At 50.2% G+C, this 17,536-nt stretch overlaps 1 protein-coding gene across 1 annotated transcript; it reads right to left on the reverse strand.

Annotated features, from left to right (window-relative positions):
- Window positions 1-207: 207 nt before the first annotated feature.
- On the reverse strand, window positions 208-3,214 carry LOC136464730 (18S rRNA (guanine-N(7))-methyltransferase RID2-like). Its single transcript, XM_066463684.1, has 9 exons — window positions 2,990-3,214; window positions 2,829-2,904; window positions 2,544-2,627; window positions 2,349-2,404; window positions 1,802-1,858; window positions 1,651-1,700; window positions 1,420-1,572; window positions 1,175-1,319; window positions 208-621 (listed from the first exon to the last, which is right to left on the reverse strand). Exons 1-9 carry the CDS (start codon window positions 3,083-3,085, stop codon window positions 457-459), a joined length of 882 nt encoding a protein of 293 aa, XP_066319781.1. The 5' UTR covers window positions 3,086-3,214; the 3' UTR covers window positions 208-456.
- Between the last annotated feature and the right edge of the window lie 14,322 nt (window positions 3,215-17,536).

The following is a 17,536-nucleotide window of genomic DNA, read 5'->3' on the forward strand; positions in this document are numbered from 1 at the left end:
CCCTTTTTTTTCTTGTCCCCTCACTCCCAACCTATACCGCTTGCATGATTACCAAATGGCAGGAAATTTGCTGGAAACGGGGCTCGACAGAGCGTTACGTTATTCTGATTGGACTACCATAGTCTCATTTCATTTCCGCAACAGCATGACGCACTTGATACATGCAGTAAATTCTTTTAGCCAAAAGGAATGGACACCGGGCGATCATTTATCTGATACAAATTCACGCAAACAACCAACTATATTCATGTCAACATCTCAACACGTTCTACAAAAATGACAGTTTCACATCATTGTCAAAATTGCAAGACATCGACACAACTTCGGAATAGCAGTACTACTGTGGTGGCTCCGCGTTTCACTCTTACAAAATCTATTTGCTTCTGCTAAATGAACTACCAGTACAACTAAACAACCAGCATAACAGGCATGGCAAGACATCGGCACTGCACGGAGCTAGAAATAGCTTTTCCGCTTACGCGCGGTGTACTTCGTGTCCGCAGGCACATCGTGTCCTCTTCTTCTCATCTGCTCCTTTTTCCTCAAGAGCCAATCCTTTCCTTTACCGTTCTTTTTCGTCTTCTGCCGCTTCTTCGGCCTATTCCTTTCATATATGCCCACCTGCATTAAGACAAAATTTCATCCAGTGCTGGCATAATACTGATACACGTTCACATGGTAGAACAATTATAAGATAAGAGCATAAGAGATGGGAGTAAAAAACAAGAAACTATGACTTTGCAAAGATTACTGATCAAACATAAAGAGTCAGTATTTAACTACTGCATCCAAGACAACAGCAGTGTCTATACTATAGCATTAGACGACTATGAATTAGTATGTAAAACCAAAGAAGCAAGATAGTCATTTGTTTTAAGGATCCCCAGTTCCCCACTATACTAAATTTGAATTTGCCTATTCACAAATGGTCATATAATCATGTAATGACAAATCCAGTGCAGCTAGTTCTGCAGTAGCAGTAAGCACTTATGAGTAACCGAATTGCTTCAATCCGAGATTCATTCGTAAAAACCTGATACCTTAAAAGTAAAGGGTGATTATCAGGACAAACAAAACAAGAAAAGTAGTAGACAGAAAAAATGAGATAACGTCAAAACAGTAACTAGATCCATGATTATGTACAAGAACTGTGCTACGTGAAGTGTTAGCTTACTGTTCTGTTGCCATCTTCATCACTGCTCTCATTATCATCATCGTCGCTGCACATCTCACCATTTTCACCTTTACCCTTTGGAAGTGACATAGTAACTGAAGGTGGTCCACAAGTGAGGACAAGGTAGGACTTCTTCGCTTTTGAACTGTCAGAAGAAAGGCATGCTCATAAGTAGAGACATGAAATTTGTAGGACTGTTCATACTCTGTTCATACTCCATTGTTACAAGGTAACTGAATCCATACCTATGAGGCCAGTCAACAACCACTCCACCAGCAAAACCAGCACGCATGGCAGCAGTTACAATCATTTCACTCTGCTTCACATTATCAGCGTAAAACTGTAGAACAGCTCTTGCTCCCCTTGCTAGGCATCTATATAACGAACCGAAGAAAGCCCTGCAAATTCCCATGTTGAAGTTAAAAACAGGAAGCAGACAACCTAAAACAATATAAAATAAATCTTCAGGTACACACTTTAACCGCAATCTTGGATCATGAGAAGACTTGTCAGCATTGCATAACCACTGCACAAATAGGCAAAAAAAAGGGCACAGTTCTGAAATGACAAATTCTGAAGGAGATAAGCATGATCATTTAGCTGCAACAGTTATCACTTCAAGAATACCTGAACCGCTGAAATACTAATTGCACCATCAATAACTCCTGGCCGCAAGCCCAAGCCCTACAACATTAATTAAGCAAACATTAAGAAACTCTGAAGACAGGTTACATGTTCCTCAGGTGAAGCAACTTTGAAAAGACCAGTGCAGTTGCATTAAGCAAACATCAAGAAACATTGAAATATTTATGGTTCATAAAACCCAGCATGTGCGATAAGTCAATTCTACACTTTTTCAGGTTATCAGATTCAATATTCTTGTAACTCTGTAAAAGTTTGAACTTTGAAGGCCCTACAGTGCCGGACTGACTCAGAAAATCATGTTCAATAACACAATTGATGTGCATTATTATTACTACTATACTAAGGCTGATTTAGATTTTAGAGTTTAGACCTCGTACAAGGTACAACTCAATACGGTATTATTGTACAAGTCATGAATTTCCCTTCAAGCTTCATGATATACAGCGAATATCGACATCTGAAGTTATTCCTAAAAAAGCTGAAACTAAAATTTACAAATATTCGTTCGTTGGCATATTGCTCCTTATACCTGTCCCATATCAGCAAGTAGGAGGTCTCCTTCTGTTTCACGCTCCAAGGCAACATCTGTGCAAAACAGTGAAGTTCTAAGGAAGCAGGCACCAGAGCAAGATATCTAGAAAGCTCCCCTCCTCTAAACTCCCATTTCCCTTTCCCAATTGGTGCCAAACAAGCCTAAGAGAAAGGAACAAAGAGAGGTCCTCACCGAGCATCGACTTTGAAATATCATAGCCAATCCAGTGGTGGCCATGCTCCGTCAATGTCTCACCACTAAGTCCGGAACCACATCCTGGTAATCACAGCACACAAAGTCACCGTAGTTAAACACATCTTCAAACATAGATGTCTTTCATTTGCCACAAACCATTGCAGTTAAGAGCTCCCACATCATGTATTTTTGCCCCCATCAAAGCAGAATACTCTTTGGTGTTCTAGCCAACGCAATATGCCATGATTCCTGAAGCAGAGCTGCAGAAGAGGGTAAGCTGACCTATGTCGAGAAGCATCTTGGGGACGCCATCGTTGGGGAGAGCGAGCAGCTCCAGCGCCCTCTCGGAAATCCTAGACTGAAAGAAGGCATGTCACTTCGCATCAGCACCGCGAAATCGGCAAAGCTCAAATTAACCGGGGGGAGGCGCTTCGCTTGCTCACCTGGATTTCGATGATACGGGAGGAGGTGGTGTACTTGCGGGCCTCCGACTCATTGTAGAACACATCCGGCGGCGCCTGGAACTCCGGTCGAGGCATCTCACTCTCCTCCGAGTTGCTCCTGTCCTCAGTCTCCCTTCGCAGGCACAAACGCCGTCGCCGTCGCCGTCGCCGCCGCCGAGGTGGGTGGTTCGGGGTGCCGCAATGCCGCTGGCTATCAAGAGCGGTCTTCTCACGCGGTCGCGGAGATGGTTGCTTATTGTGCTGTTAGCGGGCCACGCGGGACATTTACATGGGCCTCTAAACAGCCGGCCCAGTAAAGCGTGGCCTTTATAAATCCTCCCACCCATCTAGGTCATCGTTCGAAGCAGCCGCCCCCGCCGCAACAGCCCGTGTCGCTCGTCAGATCCTCCGAGCACCACAGCTCCGGCGCCATGGGTAACGATCTCCTCGTCTTCGTTTCTATCTACTTTGTGTGCATCCCGCCAATAGCCGTTTACTTAGATTGGTCTATCTGCTTCTGGCGCAGGTAAGGTTCACGGATCGCTGGCCCGCGCTGGGAAGGTGCGTGGGCAGACGCCCAAGGTGGCGAAGCAGGACAAGAAGAAGAAGCCCCGCGGCCGGGCGTACAAGCGCATGCAGTACAACCGCCGCTTCGTCACCGCTGTCGTCGGGTTCGGCAAGAAGCGCGGCCCCAACTCATCTGAGAAGTAGATCTAGCTATGGCTGTTGTGTTCCCTACTACTACTAGTTTCCGTGTACTGATGGCAAGTTGAAGACTTATGCTATTATCTGTATCGATGTTACTGCAATACTATCAAGTATGATATGCATCGTTTAGTTGATCAAGTTGCCTGTGGTGGTGATCTTTTTGGTTATCTGGAATGGTGGAAACATGTTCTGTGTTCGTCTTGTTTTGAACATCTATCTAATTCGCTTGTTTGGTGACACAGAAGTCTAAATGTTAATTCAATACTATGAAGTATGATATGGACTGTTTAGCTGATCAAGTTCCCTTCACTGATCTTTTTGGTTATCTGAATGTTGGAGACATGTTGTGTTGTGTCGTTCTGTGTGTCTTGTTTTGAACATCCAAACTCGTGTGGTGGTGATCTTTTTTGGTTATCTGAATGTTGGAAACATGTGTCGCTTGTTTGGTGACACAGCAGTCTACATGTCAGTCTAGTCCTTGCAAGTTGGTCTTGCTTGATTCTGAAATTGGTGAAAGTTTTCAGTCGTCTTGCTTGATTCTCAAATTGGTGAGAGTGGAACTGTTTTGTGAAATTGTGGCCAGTAGGCTGAGCAAATTATCTGAATTTTGTCTGAAAGTGGAACTGTTTTGTTCAATTTTGACTGTTAGTCTAGTTTGTTCTGTTGGGCACACTTAAATTGGCATGAGTGGAATTAGATAGATTGTGCCATTTTGCTCAGAAGCCTTGCATATATGATTTCTGTCTGGAGCATATGATGTCCCCACCAAATGAACAGATTCTTGCATATATGAGTTCCATCTGGAGCATCTGATGTCCGCACCAAATGAACCAATCCTTGTAAATATTGGCGGTTAATTTGCTTGTTTAGAAGCAGAGCTCTAGAACCTGGACTGTCTATCTGATTGGCTGTTCTTTGCTCTGTGTGGCACTGAAATTAGCAGTGGGGTTGTCTACTTCTCTAGACAAGTTAAATGACCTATGCTAGCATCTGTGTTGATGTTAGTACAGTCCCGTTTAAGTATGGTATATGCATGGTTTGGTTGATCAAGTTGTCTGTGGTGGTGATCTTTCAGGTTATCTCGAATGCTGGAAAGATATTTTGTGGTTCTGTGTTAATTTGCGTTTTAACAGCTAATTCTCTTGTTTGGTGACACATGATTCTTTGTCAGTCTAGTTTGTTTTGGTTAATCCTGCTTGGCACTTTAATTTGTGAGGGTCAATTGTTTTGTGCTTGTTCAATTGTGATCAGTAGATAGAGTGAGAAAGTTGTCTAAATTTATTGGAAATAAGAACCAACAGAAGTAACTAAAGGGACAAATGCAAAATAAAAAAAAAAACGGAATAAAAAACCCGGATTTGAGTGTAGAAAAGCTGCATATGTTTATGACATTTTACAAAGCAGAAAGCGCTGTTGCACGATTTCTGCTGTGGTGCATGTCAAATTTTATGCATTTAGAACCAATTGATTGCTCAAATGAAGTTTGGGTTGCTATACAAAAATAATTCAGAAGAAATCGTACCTTGTGCCATAGGATAGCAAACAGAGTATCTAGATGCGTATTGTGTTTGAAACATGAAGAAAGAAAAAACTACACACATTAATATAAGCAATTTGTATTAGTTATATAGTTATTTTTTAGGCAAACAGGAGGGGCGTGCCCCTACTGGATTTTATTAAAAGAAAAATAGTAGAGGACAGGAGTGTTTCAGGAAACAAAAGAAGATAGCAAGAAAATAAAAAAGATCACAATTATGCTTCTATCCATAAATCAATTAGAGGGAAGTATTTCTTTTTTGATCTATGGATAACCATAGTGTCGGTGCGAAAAGTGACCAACACGTAAATATTTATAATTTTGCCGTACGTTGTGATCGGACGTGACCTATCACTCAATGACACATTGTTTATACTGGTTTAGGCAACGTGCCTTACGTCTAGTTTGAGTCGGTCGGTGACTTTATTCATGAGGCCAGGTGCTCGAAGTTTGCTGTGGGGTTACAAATAAGAGGGAATAAGATGGGGTGCAAGAGGTCCGGTCGGACTCTGGACCGAAGGGCCGAGAGAGACGGGAGCTCCTACGTGCGCTAAGTATTTGAGCGTGTGCTTTGTTGGAATCGTTTGAATCGTAGGTTGTTCCACTCTGTGAATCGATCGTCCTGGTGGTCGAATCGTCCGTCCCCTTTTGAGAGAGAGCGCATCCCCTTTTATAGATGAAGGGGACGGCTTTACAAGAGGGAGTGTGAGAGAAAGAGTGTGTGTGCTATCTAGTCTTGTTGCCCACGTCGTCGGGTACAAGGCGGTTTGTCGGCGCCCATAACATTGTTGATGTTCAGATGCATGTGGTAGGTTCCATCGTCTTCTTCTGGTATGGCAGATGTCGGTGCCTACAATACTGTAGGATAAATGTCGGCGCCCACAACATTGTTCATGTTCTAACATGTCTGGAAGGTTGTGGTGCCACTTTCTGACACGTCCTGCAGGTGTGCACGGTACGACCCTTGATATTGCGGTTTGACTAGAGCGCCCTGCCTTACTTGCTCTGTTCGTTTCCTGGGTCTTCACCGAGCGGACGTCCCCGGTCGGTCGTTCCTAGTCGGCTCCGGCCTCCTGGTCGGAGAAGAGCTATAAGCAGAGGTTGATATACTCCCGGTCGGAGAGGCGAGTCAGAGTTGGAAGCGAGCACCGTTCCTTCTTGGCCAGGCCTTTCGGTCAGAGAGGCGGGCCGGAGTCGAAAGCGAGCGCCTGAGTCGAAGACGAGCTGGCCAGGCCTTCCAGTCAGAGAGGCGGACCGAATCAGAGGCGAGCGTCATTTGAGTGTAGAAAAGCTGCATATGTTTATGACATTTTACAAAGCAGAAAGCGCTGTTGCACGATTTCTGCTGTGGTGCATGTCAAATTTTATGCATTTAGAACCAATTGATTGCTCAAATGAAGTTTGGGTTGCTATACAAAAATAATTCAGAAGAAATCGTACCTTGTGCCATAGGATAGCAAACAGAGTATCTAGATGCGTATTGTGTTTGAAACATGAAGAAAGAAAAAACTACACACATTAATATAAGCAATTTGTATTAGTTATATAGTTATTTTTTAGGCAAACAGGAGGGGCGTGCCCCTACTGGATTTTATTAAAAGAAAAATAGCAGAGGACAGGAGTGTTTCAGGAAACAAAAGAAGATAGCAAGAAAATAAAAAAGATCACAATTATGCTTCTATCCATAAATCAATTAGAGGGAAGTATTTCTTTTTTGATCTATGGATAACCATAGTGTCGGTGCGAAAAGTGACCAACACGTAAATATTTATAATTTTGCCGTACGTTGTGATCGGACGTGACCTATCACTCAATGACACATTGTTTATACTGGTTCAGGTAACGTGCCCTACGTCTAGTTTGAGTCGGTCGGTGACTTTATTCCTGAGCCCAGGTGCTCGAAGTTTACTGTGGGGTTACAAATAAGAGGGAATAAGATGGGGTGCAAGAGGTCCGGTCGGACTCTGGACCGAAGGGCCGAGAGAGACGGGAGCTCCTACGTGCGCTAAGTATTTGAGCGTGTGCTTTGTTGGAATCGTTCGAATCGTAGGTTGTTCCACTCTGTGAATCGATCGTCCTAGTGGTCGAATCGTCCGTCCCCTTTTGAGAGAGAGCGCATCCCCTTTTATAGATGAAGGGGACGACTTTACAAGAGGGAGTGTGAGAGAAAGAGTGTGTGTGCTATCTAGTCTTGTTGCCCACGTCGTCGGGTACAAGGCGGTTTGTCGGCGCCCATAACATTGTTGATGTTCAGATGCATGTGGTAGGTTCTATCGTTTTCTTCTGGTATGGCAGATGTCGGTGCCTACAATACTGTAGGATAAATGTCGGTGCCCACAACATTGTTCATGTTCTAACATGTCTAGAAGGTTGTGGTGCCACTTTCTGACATGTCCTGCAGGTGTGCACGGTACGACCCTTGATATTGCGGTTTGACTAGAGCGCCCTGCCTTACTTGCTCTGTTCGTTTCCTGGGTCTTCACCGAGCGGACGTCCCCGGTCGGTCGTTCCTAGTCGGCTCCGGCCTCCTGGTCGGAGAAGAGCTATAAGCAGAGGTTGATATACTCCCGGTCGGAGAGGCGAGTCAGAGTTGGAAGGGAGCACCGTTCCTTCTTGGCCAGGCCTTTCGGTCAGAGAGGCGGGCCGGAGTCGAAAGCGAGCGCCTGAGTCGAAGACGAGCTGGCCAGGCCTTCCAGTCAGAGAGGCGGACCGAATCAGAGGCGAGCGTCGTTTCTCCTCGGCCAGACCTTCTGGTCGGAGAGGCGGGCCAGAGTCGGAAGCGAACATCGGAGTCGGAGGCAAGCTGGCCAGGCCTTCCAGTCGGAGAGGCGGGCCGGAGTCAGAGGCGAGCGTTGATCCTCCTTAGCTAGGCCTTCTGGTCGGAGAGGCGGGCCGAAGTCGGAAGCGAGCGCCGTTCCTCTTTGGCTAGGTCTTCCGGTCGAAGACTAGATCGCCCCCGGCCTATCGTTAGGTTTTTTGGGCCGGCCCAGGAGTTGCGCGTCGTTCGCAACGTCGTCTGCTGGGTCGATCCTTTGTTGGGAAGCAGGTCCATGAGGGACCCTGGGTTTATGAACCCGACAGGAGCCCCCGGGTGATTCGGGTAGAATCGTCTGGGGGGTTTTTGTCTTGACGGTGGGTGCGCGTGAGCGCACCCGCGGGTGTAGCCTCCGAGCCCATGGGCGATTCGGATAGAATCGTTTGGGGGTTTTTTTGTCTTGGCAGCGGGGGAATTCTTCATTTCGACAGCGGGTGCGTGCGAGCACACCCGCGGGTGTAGCCCCCGAGCCTGCGTCTGACTGGTGAGTTGGTTGGAGGCTGAGCAACTTGATACTCTTTTTCCTGGGGCCGTAGACCATCATTCGGGGTGTTCGCCCATGTTTGTCCCGCCCGCGACCTGCGTGGTCAGTTGATTTCCCAAGTCGGTGTCGGGCGACCTGAGCCCCTAAGCCTCGTTGGGCTCGGTAGGGGTCGGTCTAGTTCCGTGCATTACCCCGTCCGTGGTTTCTGCAACCGGAGGGGCTGAGCTAACGTTGCTTGCCTCGATGGCTCAAGTGACACGCTTGGTGAGCTCACTAACGGACACGTTCGAGTGGAATCTAGGTCCGTCGTTCATGACGAGGTCGGCATAGCCCTCATGTGGCATTCCACTGCTCCTTAACCCACATCCCAGTAGATGCTCGGGTCATTCCGGAGACTGGCCCATGTGGCCCACTGGCCTCCCCTCGATAGAGATTCTGTGGGCATGGCTCGAGGTTAGCATCAAACGAGAAGATTGAGATGACCTTGTCTGCTTCGGGGCAGACTAGGCGAGGTCCACTGGGGCTCATCTACGTTTTCTCCCCTGGCTCCATTTGACATGAGGCGGCCTCAAGCCCTTCACGGGCCGGCCTTTGAACCCCGGTCGGTCGTTGCTCATGTTGAATGAGGCAATTACCGCTTTGTGACGCAACACGAAGCGTTGTGATGGATCAACTGCATATGCGATGCTTTGGATGTATGGAATGAATGAATGAATGCATGCATGGATGAATGTGTGAATGCGTGTATGAGAATGGATGAATGAATGTTTTATGCACTCAAAAAATCAAATGAAGTAAGGGGGGTTTGGTAGTCACCTTGATGACTCGAGTGACGGGTTTGAGGAGTTTTTATCGGATATGTCCGAATAGGATCCGCGCTTGTCATTCGTGACAGAGTCGGCATGGCCCACATGGGGCGTCCCTCTGCTCCTTACATGTCTCTCGGCGTTCGCCTGAGCCGTCCAATCGACTTAGGAAGCCCATTGGTCTCCTCTAGGCAGAGATCTCATTGTTGGGCCCTTCCAAGTCTTGCCTGGGAAGGCGAAGGGTCACCTGCGCGTGGTTGCGTCTTGTTTCCCGTGCCTGGTGTGTGGTAGTGGTGTGCCATGCCTAGGCCATGTCTTGTCTATGTAGGTGCCATCTCATCGGGCAGAGTGCGTCCCATCGGTCAGGATGCGTCCCGCCGCATGCCATCTGCATTGAATGGGGGAAGGGAGAGGGTTTTTCGCCCTAATCCTTCGCCTTTCCCCAACTGCTGCGCCTTCTCTTTAAATAGGGGAAGGGGAGGGCTTCTGCACCATTTCTTCGCCTATTCCCCATCTGCCGCCTCTCCTCCACCTTCCTTCTCGCCAAGAGCGTTCGTGTTCCACGGTGGTTCCTAGGAGAAAAAGGGGAGATCGAGGGAGAGGAGAAACTTACAGATCCGTTCGTGAATCTGGAGCGCAATGTTGAGCTGGAGGTCATCTTGTGTGAGTGAGTTGGTGCTGGCCGCCTTCACCGAGAAGGGGGTGTTGTTGCTGAAGGCGGTGGTGCACTGGAGGGCTCCTATGGGGAAGGATTTCCCACAGCCTCGGGCCAGCGAGGTCGTCTCCTTCTTCGCCTTCCATGAGCGCGGGCTAGGGTACCCCACGTACTGGTTCCTGCGCGGGCTCCTCAATGAGTGGGGCCTAGAGCTACAGCACCTTAATCCAACTGGGGTGTTGCACGTCGCCGGCTTCGTTACTGTGTGCGAGGCCTTCCTCAGGATGGAGCCGTAGGTGGACTTCTTTCGGTGGATCTTCTCTGGGCGAGCATTGTTGGAGGGGAAACCGCTTAGGATCACGCCAGTGGGGGGCTTTGCGCTGTAGAAGAAACCAAGCACGTCGGGCGCCTACCCTACGTACACCCCCAGCGACTCCAATTGAGGGTGGCACGGGGAGTGGTTTTACATCAAGAACCCGGTGGAGGTGCCATTCCTGCTGTTCATCAGAAGGAGGCAGGAGAGGTGGGATAGCTGGTCGTGGGGGCCTGCCAGTCGGCAAAACAAGCTGGAGGTCATCGGGGCAGAGCTCTAAAAGCTGGTGCAGCAGGGACTCGACGGGCTGTGGGTGTTCCACACCTTCTTCCACCATCGGGTCGCCCCGCTAGAAGAGAGGACGTGATCGATGTGGATGTACACCAGCTCGATGGACCTCGACCACGCATCGTCGGAGGAGTTAGCGAAGGACAAAGTCTGGAGCCGACTCGACCGGGTGCTGCAGCTGAGGGCCAAAGAGACCCTCAAAGGGAAGCTCGGACCTCTTCATGCTTTGAAGCTGTCCAACCTGGTATGTTCTCCTCTCCTTATTTCATGTCCCTTTCAATCCTGCTCTCCTATAATCTTGACTTTGAGTCATCCATTTCGTAGGGACTCGAACATTACAAGTCCCGACCGCATCTTTTGAAGGGCCAGAGGGTGTGGCTCAGTAAGCCACCCTAAATGAGGTGGTGAATGCCAAGAAGAAGAAGAGAGCTGAGAAGGCTCGGAGGAGGCACCAGAAGAAGCAGGATATCGCTCGACGCGTGTGGGCCAGGGAGAACAGGAGCGATGTCGAGGTAGAGCTCGAGTCGGAGGATCCCACGGAGATGGGCGACGATGTGATCTCCTCCAAGGATGAGGGAGGCTAGGAGTGACCTCAGTGGAGCATCACAAGCCTATGGCTGCGTCCACTAGTGGTGGGCAGGAGGCAAAGAGGCGCGGCAACATTCCCATGCCAAGGAAGCGCGTTGAGAGCTTAGACGCCGTTGATGAGCGGGAGGCAAAGCGGGCGCGGTCGCCAGCCTTGTCCCCACCTGCTCCGAGCATGGTAGGGTAGGCCAGGTGGTCCAAGGAGTGGGCTCATGCCCGTGCACAATTGGGGCCAGCGCCGGTGCATGACCCATAATGGGGGGGATGATCCGCCAGCTGCTCTGGTCGATGCGCCTTGAGCCAGCGGTAGCGGCGACGTGCCGTTTGAATGAGAGTTGGCTGGGTCGACTCCCCCTCGGTCGAAGTGAGGGGGCGTGGCTCGTGACCTACGAGTGGCTCTCGTCCAACGGGCCCATTGCTAGCGGGTTGGGGCTTCAGAGCCCTGCTGCTTGCATCTCGGTATGTGTTCTTTGTTTCTTTTCTTGATCTCAAAGTTGAGTTTTTTAGAGTGCGATTGACCTGTATTTTTTTGACAGTGGCCAGATACTGCCAGTGTTGAGCATCACCCCGCCTCCCATGCGGGAGGAGTGGAGGCCCACTTTGTAGTGTGTCACGATGAGCGACGACAAGAGCAGGGTGGCGGTGGTGCGTCCTTCCCCTCTGGGGTTGGTGCCTTCCCCGCCGGTCGTGAGTATGGCAGCGACGGTAGTGGAGGTGATGGTGGCAATCCCGGCGCTGACAGTGGAGGTTGGGTCAGAGGTGACCCTTGTGGCCCCTTCCCCATCAGTCATGACTTAAGAGAGGAGGGATACCGAGCTCCCTGCCTCGCTCGGTAGAGGGACACATGGCTCGCCTTCCTAGTTGGAGCTATCGGCGTCAGGAGGCGACGTGGCCAGGCCAGAGGCGAAACAACCGCTGGTGGGCCATGAGGTTGAGGAGGTGGAGATCCCCTACCCTAGCGAGGTGGGCACCAGGTTGGAGCCGCGGGCCATCCTGCCATCACAGGAGCTAGTGGTGGTTTAGTCATCAGCTAGGCCTTCTAGCGGGTTGGGGGCGACCACTAACCTAGTGTGGCCTTGCCCCGGTGACCCGAGGAAGGTTCGGTTCATCCTTCGGGATGAGTAGGAGGTGTAGCTCTAGGACATGCTTGGGGGGAGAGGACTCACCGTGGAGTCCAATCTCGCCCAAACCAGGGTGAAGCTGGAGGAGGCCCTAGAGTGGGTCAAGGTCATCCAGCAGGCGGTCACGGTTGACCTACCCTAGGTCATAGAGGTAGGTTTTCCATGTTTGTCCTTGACTCCTTGGTTTCTCGCTGGTTGCTTCAGCGCGTTGGCTTCTTGCTTTGTAGGGCTTGGAGGAGATTTCAAGCCATAAGTCTCATTTCTTCTAGGAGGAGCACGCTCGGGAGGCCACGATGTTGCAATGGGTCACCAAGCTCGAGCGTGAGCTGGAGTCCACCCACTATGAGTCTCAAGACTAGGCGGGCGAGGCCACAAAGGCGTTGGCGGTGGAGCTGCTCGCGGTGGAGTGGGCGACCGCCGCTGAGCGGGGACTTGAGACAGCAAAGGTCTGCTAGGCGAAGACCGAGGCGGTGCTCTAGAAGTCCCTAGCAGAGACCAAGGCAGCGCTCCTGAGTTCCCTTAAGGCCCTAGAGTTAGAGCGAAAGGCCTAGTCGGAGGTCGACCAGGAGGTGCTCGCGCTCTGGGGCTAGGTGCTTGGGACAAAGGAGGTGAATGCCCGGCTACGCGAGCAGGTGATTCGGCAGGAGAGGGACTCTCCATCCTTGAGAACACCCACCTTGGTATGTACTTTTTCTACTTTTGATGTCTTGGTTTTTTCCTTTAGCCTGCTTCTGAGCTTGTCGTCTTTTTTCTAGAACTGGGCAGAAAAGTTGGTTCACTAGAGCAGGACTTGGAGATGGCCAAGGCGATGATCGGTCAGAGCGTGGAGGCACTGTCAAAGTCCCTTGAGGAGTGCTGACTTCAGTGGCGATGCACCACCTAGACCTATACTTTGCCACCATCTACAATGGGTACGCCGATGGCTAGAGCCTGGATGCCATCCATGCGCTTGGGGAGAGCTTGCTGCCACACACATAGTTGGTGGTAGAGCATGTCTCTGCGCAATGGGTGATGGAGGTTCACCATGCAAACATGGTTGAAGGCGCGTGCCAGGAGGACATCGCCCAACCTACAGATGGAGTAGAGCCTGGGTCAGAAGCAGACGTCGCCCCGCCTTCGACCGAGCCAAACGTCATCCAACTAAACAGTGAGCGGCCCCTATCTTCACCGGTCGCGCCGACAGCCAATGCCGCCAGGCGGCCACAATAGCATGTAAAGTAGAAACAAGCAATATGTGTAAGGGATAAGTTCATGGAGGAGTCCCCGTGTAAGCATTTTTGTGTATCCATGAATACAACAACTTTGTTTTTGTGATGGAATCACTTTGTTCGGGGAAGCTTGTCCCATTCGTTCCTTATGTTTACACTAGCATAACTTTGTTTTTATTCTTTCTTTTTCGCACCTGCCTGTTCGTCCTATAGGCTGCAACCTTAAGAGCCTAGGCATGGCCCGTGAGGCTCAGATGCTCATAACCATAGGTAGTGGCAAGGTGCAATCGGGTGGAATGTTTAAAGCAAAGTTACGTAAGGTAATTAAAGGAACAGACTACCCTTTTGAGGATTGGTTCGGTGTCGTTCGTAGGCTCCAGAGGATCACTAGGACCTCTGTGACCCATCGCCTGGTGTACTTGTTGAGTCGGTCGAAAATGCGTGGCTTGAGTCCTTAGAGGACCATGCCATTGGCACGCTTGACCTGACCGTTAGTATGTGGATGTCCGACCGAGGCCTAGTCAATCCTAATGCCGTATCTATCACTAAAGTTCAGGAACTTCTTCCCAGTGAAGTTAGTTCCATGGTCAGTGATGATATAGTTAGGAACGCCGAACCAGTAGATGATGTCGAGGAGGAACTTGACCACCTCTTTTGAGCGGATGTTGGTGATGGGCTTGGCCTATATCCACTTGGTGAATTTGTTGACCGCTATGAGTAGGTGAGTGAAGCCACTCGAGCCCTTTTTGAGGGGTCCTACCATGTCGAGGCCCCATACCGTGAATGGCCAGGTGATGGGGATGGTTTGAAGCTCCTGTGCCGACAAATGAGTTTGTCGAGCGTAGAACCGGCATCCCTCACATCTACGAATGACCTCCTCTGCATCTCGTAGTGTGGTGGGCCAGTAAAAACCTTGGCGAAAGGCTTTTCTGACTAGCAACCTTGGGGCCACATGATGTTCATAGATTCTGACATGGACCTCGAGGAGGAGCTATTTCCCTTGGTCGCCAGGGACACACTTCATGAGTACTCCCAACAGACTTTGTTTGTAGAGCTTGTTGCCGATCACGATGAATGTCTTGGTGCATCGAGTAATCCATCGCGCTTCCATCCTTTTGGGTGGGAGAACCTCCTTAAGGAGGTAGGAGAGTAGCGGTGCTCGCCAGTCGGCTTGATCGAGTGCCACCATGGTGACATCGGTGGGCGATGCCGTCATGGAGGCACTGGGGTTGGAGCCCTCGAGCATCAGGTCAGCATCGGGGTGTGTTTGGATTGAACCTTCTAGGATGTGGGCAAATGGTTCATGAAGGTCATTGATGAGGACCCCATTTGGAGATGGAACTCGCATGGCAGCCAATTTTATGAGAAAATCGGCGGCATCGTTGTCCTTTTAGGGGACATGGTGTAGCTCGATCCCCTAGAATTTGTCCTCAAGCTTGCGCACCTCCTGGCAGTATGCTGCCTTGAGGGGGCTTTTGCAGGAGGACTCCTTCATGACCTGGTCGACGACCAGCTCTAAGTCGCCACGAACATGGAGTCATGTAGTACCGAGCTCGATGGTGATGCACAGTCTATTGATGAGGGCTTCATATTCTACGGCGTTGTTTGAGGCTAAAAAGTGGAGGCGAATCGCGTAGCGGAGCCTACTCTCGTCCGAGGAGATTAGAACCACCCCAGCCCCTAAGCTGGGTGCCATTATAGACCTGTCGAAGTACATCATCTAGTACTCATGGGTGACGTCCGGAGTCGATAGCTGGACCTCCATCGACTCGGTGACAAAACCCATGAGAGCTTGAGACTTAATAGTGGTACGGGGGATATACCTGATGTCATGGCCCATTAGCTCAAGTGCCCACTTGGAGATTCATCCCACGGCATCACAGTTGCGGATGATATCTCTGAGCGGGTATGAAGTGATGACCGAGACTTCGTGGTCGGTGAAGTAGTACAGGAGCTTTCGAGTCGCCATTAGCACAACGTATAGGAGTTTTTGCACCTGGGGGTACCAGACCTTAGGGTCGGTGAGTACCTCCCCAACAAAGTATACATGTTGCTAGACCATAAGGTGGTGTCCCAGCTCCTCCCTTTCAACAACTAGGGCGGCGCTCACCACGTGGTTGCTTGCCGCGACATAGAGGAGGATGGGTTCTCCCTGTTCGAGAGCGACAAGAATTGGAGCCAACATTGGTGATGCTTTGAGGCTCTCCAAAGCCTGCTATGCCTCCTCAGTCCAGACGATGGTGTCTATCTTTTTAAGGAGCTTATAGAGAGGCATCCCCCGTTCATTGAGCTAGGAGATGAATCGGCTCAGGGCGGCCAAACAGCCGGTGAGCTTCTGTACGCCCTTGACATTGCATATAGGGCCCATGTTGGAGATGGCCATGATCTTTTTGGTGTTGGCCTCGATGCCGCGTTCGGACATGATGTATCCAAGCAGCTTCCCCTTTGGAACCCCAAAAACACACTTTTCGGGATTCAATTTGATGTTGAACCTTCGGAGGTTCATGAATGTTGTGGCCAAGTTTGCGATCAGGTCACAAGCTTATGCCGTTTTGACCACTATGTCATCAACATAGACGGCGATTGTTGATTTTGGTCGCTCGACTTGGTCAGGCTGATCGAGCGGGTCGATTTGATCGGCGAAGCATTGCTGCATGCACCGTTGATAGGTGGCGCTAGCGTTCTTTAGACCGAAAGGCATGGTTATGTAACAGTACGAACCATATAGAGTGATGAATGAAGTCGTGAGCTAGTCAGACTCTTTCATTGCGATCTGGTGATAGCCTAAGTAGGCATCCAAAAAGGAGAGGATCTCGCATCCTAAGGTGGAGTCGACTATCTGGTCTATGCGTGGTAGAGGAAAGTGATCCTTCGGACATGCCTTATTGAGGCCAGTGTAATCAACACACATTCTCCATTTCCTGGTCTTCTTTTTGTCAAGAACAGGATTGGTAAGCTAGTCGAAGTGGTATACCTCCTTGATGAATCCGGCTGCTAGGAGTTTGGTGACCTCCTCGCCTTTGGCCCTGCGCCTCTCATCGTCAAAGTGACATAGGCATTGCTTGGCGGGCTTTGAGCCTAGGATGAGGCATAGTGCGTGCTCGGTGACCTCCTATGGTATGCCTAGCATGTCAGAAGGTTTCCATGCGAAGACATCGCGATTGGCGTGTAGAAAATTGGTGAGCTCACATTCCTATTTGGTTGAGAGCTAGGTCCTGATCCACACTGTCTTGGTAGGGTTAGTGGGGTCGATCCCCACCACCTTAGTCTCCTCGAGTGGGTGGAAGGCAGTCGAGGAGGTTGGCTTGTTGCGGTCTAGGACTGCTGGGGTCAACAACTTCTCAAGCCACGAGAGCTCGGACGAGTTGATGACGACAGCGATGAGCTCGAAATGCTCATGGTCGCATGTGTAGGCGTGTGAAAAGGTGCTACCCACGGTGATGACATTGTTCGGTCCTGGCATCTTCAACTTCCGATAGGTGTAGTTGGGGATCACCATGAACTTGGCGTAGCATGGCCGCCCCAAGATGGCATGGTAAGACCCCGAGAAGTCCACCACCTCGAAGGTAAGCACCTCCAAGCAGAAGTTGGCTCGGTCGCCAAATGTGACAGGTAGGTTGATCTGCCTGAGCGGGTATGCCTATGCTCCTGGGATCACACCATGGAAGGGAGAGCTCGCTGAGTGGAGCTCTGACTGGAGGATGCGCATGGCGTTGAGGGTGTCAATGTAGAGGATGTTGAGGCCGCTGCCTTCATCCATCAACACCTTGGTGAGGCACTGTTTGTGGATGATGGGGTCGACGACGAGTGGGTAGCGTCCTGGTTTGGCGATGTGGGAAGGGTGGTCCCTCTGATCGAAAGTGATTGGAGATTCCGACCAGCGAAGGAAGGAGGGGACGACTATCTTGGCGACACATGCGTCTCGGTAGTGCACTTTGTGCTGGCTCTTGGAGTAGATGGCAATGGACCCCCAAAGATCCTGATGCATTCCTTGGGGTCAGGAAAGCTGTCCCCATCCTTGCTCGCA

Source organism: Miscanthus floridulus, chromosome 7, assembly GCF_019320115.1.
Source record: "Miscanthus floridulus cultivar M001 chromosome 7, ASM1932011v1, whole genome shotgun sequence".
Taxonomy (NCBI): domain Eukaryota; kingdom Viridiplantae; phylum Streptophyta; class Magnoliopsida; order Poales; family Poaceae; genus Miscanthus; species Miscanthus floridulus.